This window comes from Dioscorea cayenensis, chromosome 21 (assembly GCF_009730915.1).
Source record: "Dioscorea cayenensis subsp. rotundata cultivar TDr96_F1 chromosome 21, TDr96_F1_v2_PseudoChromosome.rev07_lg8_w22 25.fasta, whole genome shotgun sequence".
In the NCBI taxonomy this organism is placed as follows: Eukaryota; Viridiplantae; Streptophyta; class Magnoliopsida; order Dioscoreales; family Dioscoreaceae; genus Dioscorea; species Dioscorea cayenensis.
This window is the reverse complement of record NC_052491.1, coordinates 2,812,527-2,822,899: the sequence shown is the minus strand read 5'-3', so window position 1 is coordinate 2,822,899 and position 10,373 is coordinate 2,812,527. Positions and strand designations below refer to the sequence as shown.

The 10,373-nt window shown below is 43.5% G+C and overlaps 1 protein-coding gene and 1 non-coding gene across 2 annotated transcripts; one reads left to right on the top strand and one right to left on the bottom strand.

Moving 5' to 3' along the window:
* The first annotated feature begins 6,220 nt into the window (after positions 1-6,220).
* On the top strand, positions 6,221-10,060 carry LOC120252498. The gene is made up of 3 exons (XM_039260669.1): positions 6,221-7,027; positions 7,188-7,499; positions 9,404-10,060. The coding sequence occupies exons 1-3, from the start codon at positions 6,221-6,223 to the stop codon at positions 10,058-10,060; spliced, it is 1,776 nt and encodes a 591-aa protein (XP_039116603.1).
* LOC120252617 lies at positions 6,602-6,708 on the bottom strand. Its single transcript, XR_005534074.1, has one exon. It is a non-coding gene; the product is annotated as a small nucleolar RNA R71 (small nucleolar RNA).
* Positions 10,061-10,373: the final 313 nt, after the last annotated feature.

Genomic DNA, 10,373 nt, shown 5'->3' with positions numbered 1-10,373 from the left:
ATGATCGCTTTGAGAGGCTCGAGAGCACTTTGGGGATGGTACGGACTGAGGTAGCGGAGGCTCGAGCCGAGATTGCAGAGATTAGGGCTACGCAGGCCACTCAGTACACAGAGTTCATGGCACGTTTTGACGTCTTACAGCATATCTTAGAGCGAAACGTCGCCTCATCATTTGTCCTGCGGCCGAGGACTCCTCAGGCCCCCTCAGTTCCTCCACCATCCCAATCCTATACCCCGGCACCGATGGACCCACCATGTGCGTCTTCATCAGCAGCAGCAGCAGCACTAGAGCCCGAGGGCGACCCCGACACTTGACTTTACTTTCTTTTTTTTATGCATTTTATTTTAGACTTGTTCACCCAGAAAGGGTTCTCCTTCTAAGTTTATTTTCATTTTGCATCTCGAGTTGTATTCATTGTCTATCTTTTATATATACTTGAGATATTTTGTTTTTATTGAGCTTTACTGAACCCTCTCCTTTATGCGTGCAGATGGTCTTGTCATCTTGGGAATTGAGACTTGTCATGGGCACGGCCAAGGTGCTGAGGCACTTGGCCGTGTGAGCTTCACAACCCGTTGGAACACTATTCCCATGGAATTAGCTTCATCAAACGCACCACTAGGAGTCTGGGGAGTATTGTTTTGATTGTTTCTCCCATATTTACTTTTGAATGATATCTATTTTGAGTGAGCTTGATGTGTACATTGGGGACAATGTACAACTTAAGTGTGTGTGTGTGGGGGGTGAAGTTTCATAGTGCACACATTCTTTTCTATTGTTCTTGATTGATATATGCTCACATAGCCAATGGCGGTTCACCTTAGTTGCAAGGATTGTATTCTTGAGTTTAGGAGAATTTTTAACATTGAATGTTTTCATACTCTAGTTTTGCTTGAATGTCTAGGAATTTTTGCCCGATTTATACGTGTTACACTACTCACTTATTAGGCTCTTTTGGAAACTCAAGTTTGATGTTAAAGGGACTAGTTATAGTTGTTTCTTGTGTTGAATTCTGAAAAACAAAATTGGAAAATAGAAACAAAGAATAAAATAGTTTTATTGTTTATTTGTGCTTGTTGGGTGGAAAGAGCTACCACCTACGAAGTATGAAGCTACTCTCATAAGTTGGATACTAGCTATGCCCTAATGAGAGAAAGAGCTATCTCATAGGATGAGTGAAAGCTACCACTCCGGTAGAAAGAGCTACCACCTTGAAAGTGTGAAAGCCACCTTAGCGGCCGCTTTGGAAAGGGCTAGCTTAGAAGATGTGTGAAGCTACTACCATCTTTGAAATTGTTGTCACTTTTGTAGATAAATAAGTCCCTTGTACTTAGAACTTTGAGGAGTATACCTTGGGTTGTTTTGAGTTTGTTCACACACGTACACGACTTCGGGTTTGCTGTCCTTTTTGATTCAAGTTTTTAGCTAGAGCTTTGATCTATCATATTTAGTGTTGAAATTTCCCTTACTTGTAGAATGCTCTCTTTGTATACTTTGGTGAACCTAAGGCCAAGCACTTTCAATATCTTCTTCATTGATGCACAGAGTGTTTAATTTTTGCTTGAGGACAAGCAAAAGCTTAAGTGTGGGGAAGTTTAATATGTGCTTGTGCGTTATGAATGCAAAGCGTTCATTCCTTATGTTGAGCATTACTTTTCTTGGGTTTTTACACTAATATGTGTGTTTTTATGTTACTTTCATGCAGGTAGGGTTGTGAGGCCGAGTATGAAGGAAAGAAGCAAATGTGGAGCACAATGCACTGATTTTAGAGGAAATCTTGCTAAGGTTCAAACGCGAAGACATAGGTCGGGTGTGAGATGCTAGAGTGTGTGCCAACCTCCTCGTATTCTAGTTGGCACATCCATTTGGAGGGGCACAAGGGCAGTCACACTCGAGCATTCCGACTTATGCACATCGAACAAGAGCTCCACCAACTTGTCTATCATTGAAGAAGCAAGTGATCCACGACGTGAACGTGTGCCCGTTTGCGTTACCGTGATGAAAGCATGGATTCGGGAAGCTATTCAGGCAGGGTACTATAGCAAAGAAATGTAGCAACACTGTAGCAAAGTAATGTAGCAACACTGTTCACAGCCGGCCGAGAAAACAGGACTTCAGAGAATCCACATGGGCGTGTGAAGTATCCACGCCCATGTGGTCGCCCGATTCCAGCACTATAAAAAAGCCGATTCAGCCCTGATTTTAGTATTCTTTTCTCCATCTTTTCCCCAACTTGAGAGAGGGCTTCGGCTAGGGTTTTGAGGGGTATTGGCTAGGGTTTTTGAGAGGTTTTATGGCTCCGACAATGTCATTCCTTAGGAAGAAGGTTGGTAGGGGAGCTTCTGTCGAGGCGTATCCTATACCGAACGAGGGAATCCTTGGATGACGAGTAGAGGACTCTCCACAAGACCATCGACATGACCATCGAGGCGGGTTTTCTATAGATTCATTGCTTTTACATTCTATTTCTTTGATTGTACTTAGCTCCATGGAGAGCTAAACCGCTAGTGGGTACTTGGGTATTTGTGAACCCGAGGATGTATTTGTTTCATTGAATCTCTTTATTATGCTTTCTATTAATTGATGTTTATTGTGAGTTCCAACCTTGAATGCTTGATTGTATGAACATTTCCCCTAGAGTGACACTAGGGTTGAGAGTTCTTGTTGGTAACCTTGTGAGTGAGTGACACACCACGAGCGTTAGACAAAGCTAGGTTGGAGAGGGTTGAGAGGATGAGTCGGGAGATACAAGAGCGTCCCCTTCCCCATCTGACGTGATAGATTCTACCTCCGTTCCTCGAGTTCTTTGTGGCCATAATAGAGTGAATGATCTAAGGGGCCATTTGGTTTGCGGTAATGACATATTACCACGTAATGAGATTACCATGGAATATGAGTGGGAATGTTATATGGTTGGGAATATTATGGTAATTTAATGTAACCATGTTTGGTTGGAAACTCTTATTACCGGGAATAATTCATTACCGTGTTTGGTTGTCATGGTAATCTATTTGTTAAAATATATAAAGTTATAAGATTACCACGGTAATCCACGATAGACACCAAATTTGGTGGTAATGAGATTACCACTTTCTTAGTAATATTTATAAGTTGGTAATGTGATATTACCATCTACATTACCACTTGTGTAATGCCAAACGTGATAATATTTTCAGATTACCACGTAACACGTGGTAATCTTTCTACATTACCGCGAACCAAACGGCGCCTAAGGGATGAACCTCTGCTGGGGCTTAGTTGCGCGTGCAATTGAGTGAAGTGTTGAGGTGATCTTAGTATCTAGGGCTTAATCATGGTTAGGGACCTTCCTCTTGGACCAAAAGGTTAGGTCTATAATTAGGAAGAGACTTATCACTTGGAATCCCTAGAGCTCATTGCAACTCTATGCGAGTGTGAGGTTGAGAGGTTATCTAATCTCTCCTCCGGGACATGTATAGAGTTAGGAATAGTTGACCTTAGGTTTGGGACTATGTAATTAAGGATTTCCATGACTCACCATTGCATTAATTAGGAAGCATAATAGAGGGTTCTTGCACTTGAAACAATTATCCTAGGTGGAGCATTATCCGAGTACCCCATCTTTATCGATTGCCTTACCTCATCCTTTACTCGTGCTCTCTTACTTGTTGCTTTTACTTTTGAGAATTGAATCATTGTCACAATTATCATCATCGATCTTTCACATAGCTAAGAATCAAATTATGTATTTTTTATTCCCTATTCCCTGTGGATTCGATACCCGCTCATCCGGGATTATTACTTCGACAAACCCGTGCACTTGCGGGATATACGCAAGGGGACCTTGTCAGACGACAAGTAGAGGACTCTTGACACGACCATCAAGGGGTTTTTCTATGGATTCATTGCTTTTACATTCTATTTCTTTAATTGTACTTAGCTCCATGGAGAGCTAAACCCCTAGTGCGTACTTGGGTATTTGTGAACCCTAGGATGTATTCATTTCATTGAATCTCTTTATTATGCTTTCAATTAATTGATGTTTATTGTGAGTTCCAACCTTGAATGCTTGATTGTATGAACATTTCCCCTAGAGTGACACTAGGGTAGAGAGTTTTTGTTGGTCACCTTGTGAGTGAGTGACACACCACGAGTGTTAGACAATGCTAGGTTGGAGATGGTTGAGAGGGTGAGTCGAGAGGTACAGGAGCGTCCCCTTTCCCCTCCGATGTGATAGATTCTACCTCCGTTTCTTGAGTTCTTTGCGGCCATAATAGAGTGAATGGTCTAAGGGATGACCCTCCACTGGGGCTCAGTTGCGAGTGCAACGGAGTGAAGCGTTGAGGTGATCTTAGTATCTAGGGCTTAATCAAGGTTAGGGATCTTTGATAAACGCCTAAATGAACATATTTTATATGTATTGATCTTGTATTATTTGTGTATATCTTAAGGATTTGATGCCAGTTTAAGTATAAATTTGTTATTTTGGTGTTGCAGATCTTAAATGAGTTGAACGAAGCTCAAAAATGCAAATTAGATGAATTCGACAGCAAAAATGGCATTTTTGGGGTTCCAGACTGTAGCAAGCAATGTAGCATTACTGTAGCAGGATACTGTTCATGCTGCAGGCATTAGGCTATGAGCTTCACGGGCTCCATGCGTCCGCATGGGTGCCCGTGAGGTTTGCTGGAATTTCACAACCCTCGTTTACTGGAGCAAAAGCAATGTAGCAAAATTCATGTAGCTGAGTACTGTAGCACCGACATATTTTCTGGGCGAAATGGCAGTGAGCTTCACGGGTTCCATGCGCCCACATGGAGCCCGTATGGACCTGACGGGATATATTTTAGACTGAATTCTTAGGGCAAAGGGGAGAGGTTTTTAGAGGAGGCTTTTGGGGGAGTTCTTGGAGCCGGCTTCCACCAGTTCAGAGGAGGCAAGATCACACGTTTTGGAGAAGGGGAATCAAAGGGAGAAGCTTGATTTGGCTAGATCTTCATCGATCTCTTCTTTGGGAGCTTGTAGACGACAAGGGAAGCCGCCCCGATCGCGGCGTCCATGGAAGCTTTCCACCTCACTTGGCTTGTCATCTCACTTCTATTGTTTCAGGGAGTTTTCTCATGCCATTTGTAGTTGTTTTCATGGACCTATTATTTGTATTTGTTTGCATGGACGAGTAGACCCCAAGGTCACCGGATGCCGGTGAACCTTGGGGTGAACTTGTGTATTTGGATGATCTAGTTTTGTTTATTGCAATTGTTGTGTGTTTGTGATTCATTCTTGGTGCATTTGATGTGTTGCTTAGATGAGAACTCTGTAAACCAACTCCTAGGTTGTACTTGGTAGCGTGACCATCGCCCTTGTACTAGACACACCAAGTTTGGAAGGGATTTATGTACGAATACGCCGTGACCATGGGCATTTTGTACCCCTCCAACATTAGGGCTAGACCAAGTCGTGTTCCGGCTCTAATTAGGGATTTCCCACTTTGTTAATGCAATCGTATGAGGATTTGATCGGAAGAAATTCCGTATCAATACTTATACCGGATTAGGTGTCAATTACCGTGACCATCGGGTTGATCTAATTTAGGAAATCTCTAGGTCCAAACCCTCAATTGCATGACACTCTTAGCATCCTTTGCATTTTAGTAGCCCCTAGGGAATCCGCATCCGTGACCATTTCTTTCCCCTGATTTTATACCCTTGCCTTATTTTAGACTCCACTAGTAGTTCTTTCATTTTAATTAATAGATTAGAGAAACCCTTCAAATCTTTCGGCTAGACAATACGCAAAGAGGAAGTAAGGGTAGATCCTTGGGACCAGGGAATACGACCCTCTCGTGCTCGCACGAGAGGTATTACTTGACGAGTCCGTCACTTGCAGATCTCGCATCAAGTTTTTGGCGCCGTTGTTGGGGACCCACAAGGAATACTCGGAAAACTTCGAGTTTATTGATTTAGCCATTGTTTCTTTAATTTTGTACTTTTGCCTCTTTTTATTCCTTTTTGCACATATTTTTCCTTTTACTTGCCTTTATTTTGTTTTACTATCATCCTCTTATTTCCTCATCATTGGCTCTCATTACTGTGCAAGGCACCATCTTATGACATGCGCCAATCAAGCAGATCTGGTAGAACCTGTCAACGAAATTGAGAGAGCCTTGCATCAAAGATTGAGAAAGGTGGCTGAGAGTTCAGAACATCAAGGAACATGAGTTGAGATTAGTGAACCTTTAGTCATGGCAGAACCAAGGCGAACCTTGTCTGATTATGTAAGGCCTCAGTTTACTAGTGAGGAATTCAGTGTGCATGCTCCCACCGTGCCTGCTAATTACTTTGAAATCAAAGCAAGCACAATTGGGATGGTCCAAAATTCCGTACAATTTGATGGGCTGGCTGATGAAGACCCGCATGGTCATTTGTCTCGCTTCCTCCAAATTTGTTCCACCTTCAAGATTAACTCAGTGTCCGATGATCCGATAAGATTGAGATTATTCCCTTTCAGGCTAAGGGGAGCAGCATATAGATGGCTCACTTCATTGGCTCCGGGATCGATCACCACTTGGAAGGAAATGGTGGACAAATTTCTTGCTAGGTATTTCCCGCCAAGCAAAGCCGCTAGATTGAGGCAAGAGATTTCTGCGTTCCGGCAAGGGGACTCCGAGACACTTTTCGAAGCACATGAGAGATTCAAGGATCTCCTACGCAAGTGCCCCTATCATGGTTTCTCCTCCTGGATGAGGAACCAGATGCTTTGCAATGGCCTAAATTATGTAACCAGACTGCCCATCGATGCTGCAGCAGGGGGGTCCTTGAGTAGTAAAACCCCTGAAGATGCTGAAATTTTTATTGAAAGCATGGCAAGTAATGAGTGCCATTGGTCTACTAGGCAAAAACCCCCTAAGGCAGCTAGAATTTATGAGATAAATGACAACACTGCACTTGCCGCCAAGGTTGAGGCCCTAACAAAGAGATTTGATCAGTTTGTGTTAGGTACAAGCTTAAATTCTGGAGCAGTTTTGTCTTGCGAGACCTGTGGGGGCGAGGCATGCTACTATTTAGTGTCCAATCTCAATAGGCACAGATGCCCCAGTTGAGATAGTTGATTATGTTGGGGGAGCTTCCAGTGGCCCGGGGAATCCCTATGGAAACACATATAATCCTGGGTGGAGGAATCACCCAAATTTTTCATGGGGTCAACAATAGCAACATCGGCCCCCGCAGTCACAAGGACCTCCACATCAACCTCCTCAGCAGCCCGAGAAGAAGTTCACCACTGAAGATGTGTTAGCGAGGCTTATGATCAATACCGAGGCGAAATTTGTGAACATCAATAATCAATTCGCTGAAGTGAACACTGTTTTGAGGAATGTGCAAGCCTCCATTCAATCATTGGAAAACCAGGTTGGGCAACTTTCTAGGGCAAATTCGGAGCGCCCACCGGGTAGCTTACCTAGTAACACTGAAAATAATCCGAGGGAGCATTTGAAAGCCATCACTCTCAGGAGCGGGAAACAGGTTGAATCACGAGCAGAGGAGGGTGATAAGTGCTTGTGCGATATGAATGCGAAGCGTTCATTCCTTATCTTGAGCATTACAATTTCTCAGGTTTTTACATTAATATGTGTGTTTTTATGTTACTTTTATGCAGGTAGGGCTGTGAGGCTAAGTATGAAGAAAATAGGCCAATGTGGATCATAATGCACCTATTTTGGAGGAGATCTTGCTAAGGTTCAAACGCGAAGACATAGGACAGGTGTGAGATGCTAGAGTGTGCCAACCTCCTCGCATTCGAGTGAGTACATCCATTTTGAGGGGCACAAAGGCAGTCACACTTGAGCATTCCGTCTTATGCATGCAAGAACAAGAACCCCACCAACATATATATCAATGAAGAAGCAAGTGATTCACGACGTGAACGTGTGCCAGTTTGCGTTACCCAGATGAAAGTATGGAATCGGGAAATTATTCAGGTCAAAGACTGTAGCGGAGAAATGTAGCAATTACTGTAGCAGCACTGTCCACAGCCGGCCCAGAAATCAGAGAAACAGAGAATCCACACGGGCGTGTGGAAATTATCCATGCCCGTATAGAAATTCCGCACGGACTAGTGTACCGTCCACGCCCGTGGAGTTGCCCGATTCCAGCCCTATTTAAAGCCGGTTCAGCCCCGATTTTAGTATTCGTTTCTCCATCTTTTCCCCAACTTGAGAGAGGGCTTCGGCTAGGGTTTCGAGGGGTATTGGCCAAGGTTTTGGAGAGGTTCTACGGCTCCGACATTGTGATTCCATTAGGAAGAAGGTTGGTAGGGGAGCTTCGATCGAGGCGTAGACACTAGGGTGATAGTGAACCCTTGGATGTATTCGCTTCATTGAACTTCTTTATTATGCTTTCAATAAATTGATGTTTATTGTGAGTTCCAACCTTAAATGCTTGATTGTATGAACATTTCCCCTAGAGTGACACTAGAGTTAAGAGTTCTTGTTGGTAACCTTGTGAGTGAGTGACAGACCATGAGCGTTAGACAAAGCTAGGTTGGAGAGGGTTGAGAGGGTGAGTCGAGAGGTATAGGAGCATCCCCTTTCCCCTCCGACGTGATAGATTCTACCTCCGTTCCTCGAGTTCTTTGCGGCCATAATAGAGTGAATGGTCTAAGGGATGAAACTCCGCTGGGGCCTAGTTGCGCGTGCAATGTAGTGAAGCGTTGAGGTAATCTTAGTATCTAGGGCTTAATTGCAACTCTATACGAGTGTGAGGTGTTGAGATTGTTCGATTTCTCCTCCGGGACATGTATAGAGTTAGGCATAGTTGACCTTAGAGTTGGGACTATGTATGTAAGGATTTCCACGACTCACCATTGCATTGATTAGGTAGAATAATAGAGAGTTCTTGCACTTGAAGCGATTATCCTGGGTGAAGCATCATCCGAGTACCCCATCTTTATCGATTACCTTGCCTCCTCCTTACTTTTGCTCTCTTACTTGTTGCTTTTAATTTTTGAGAATTGAATCATTACCACACTTATCATTGTTGATACTCCACATAGCTAAGAATCGAATTAAGTGTCTTTACTCCCTACTCTCTGTGGATTCGACCCCACTCACCCAGGATTATTACTTCGACAAACCCGTGCACTTGCGGTATATAAGCAAGGGGACCTTGTCAGAGGGCTCAAGCACTAAACATAATGGGGTAGCCGTACAGGAAGACCCTAAGCAATCTGAAAGTGAAGTTGAAGGGGTAAAGGAAAAACAAGATGAAGGAACCATTCAACTAACAACACCAAGGATACCCGAGTACAAGCCGGTAATTCCCTATCCGGCTAGGCAGAGGCAAGATAAAGACGAGGCTCAATTCAAGAATTCCTCAATGTATTGAAGCAGTTGCACATAAATATCCCTCTTTTTGAAGCATTAACTCAGATGCCCAAGTATGCAAAATTTATGAAAGACTTGCTTACTAACAAGAGAAAATTGGAGAAATTAGAAACAGTTGCATTACCACGGAACTGCTCTGCAATGATTCAGAGGAAGCTCCCTGAGAAATTGACTGATCCTGGGAGTTTCATTATTCCATGTGTGATTGGGGAAGACATGCAAGAAAAAGCCTTGGCAGATTCTGGGGCCAGCATCAATGTAATGCCTTACAAGCTGTTTTTAAAACTGGGATTAGAAGACATGAGGCCCACAAGGATGACAATACAACTTGCAGATCGTTCTATAAAGAAGCCCCGCGGTGTTGTTGAGGATGTGCTAGTTAGAGTAGACAAGCTCATTATCCCGGTGGATTTCGTTATTCTTGATGTGGATGATGATGTTGAAGTCCCATTGATCCTCGAGCGGCACTTTCTTAACACCGCTAGTGCCCTTATTGATGTAAAAGGGGGGAAAATGACATTTAGAGTAGGGGATGAGGAAGTCATTCTCACTCTCCCCGCGGCCATGAAACACACCTTGGACCACGATGATCCCCTCTACTTTACTGATGAAACTGATATGATTATTACTGATTGTGTGCAGGAGGTCTTGGCGATTAACCCCTTGGATGAATTCTTGGAAGGAATGGATAGCGATGAGTAGAAGGAGAACAACCCACCTCCCACACAAGTAAAGCATGTAGGCTATGTGGGGACATTTCCGTGGCCGAACAATAAGAAGAAATCAACCACAAGGAAAATTTGGTGTAAGAGGGACAAGAAACAGATATTGGGGATGAATTGCACACTATCACCACCACGGGAGATCGATCAACTATTCTTCAAGGGGAAGGGTAAATTCTATGTCTTTTCATGCCTCTCGATGAGTTTCCCATCTTGGAGCACTTCTCTTGGGCTTGGAGGTAAGTCCCCACCATTTGATCAACCATGAGGTAAGAAAAAGGTACATCGAGCTA

Excerpts from the sequence above, each read along its gene's own strand:
- LOC120252498 (XM_039260669.1), top strand. The coding sequence starts at position 6,221 with ATGGCAGAACCAAGGCGAACCTTGTCTGATTATGTAAGGCCTCAGTTT. Across the intron at positions 7,028-7,187 it reads GCGAGACCTGTGGGGGCGAG|CAACATCGGCCCCCGCAGTC; the intron begins GCATGCTACTAT and ends GGTCAACAATAG. Across the intron at positions 7,500-9,403 it reads CTCTCAGGAGCGGGAAACAG|ATGCCCAAGTATGCAAAATT; the intron begins GTTGAATCACGA and ends GCATTAACTCAG.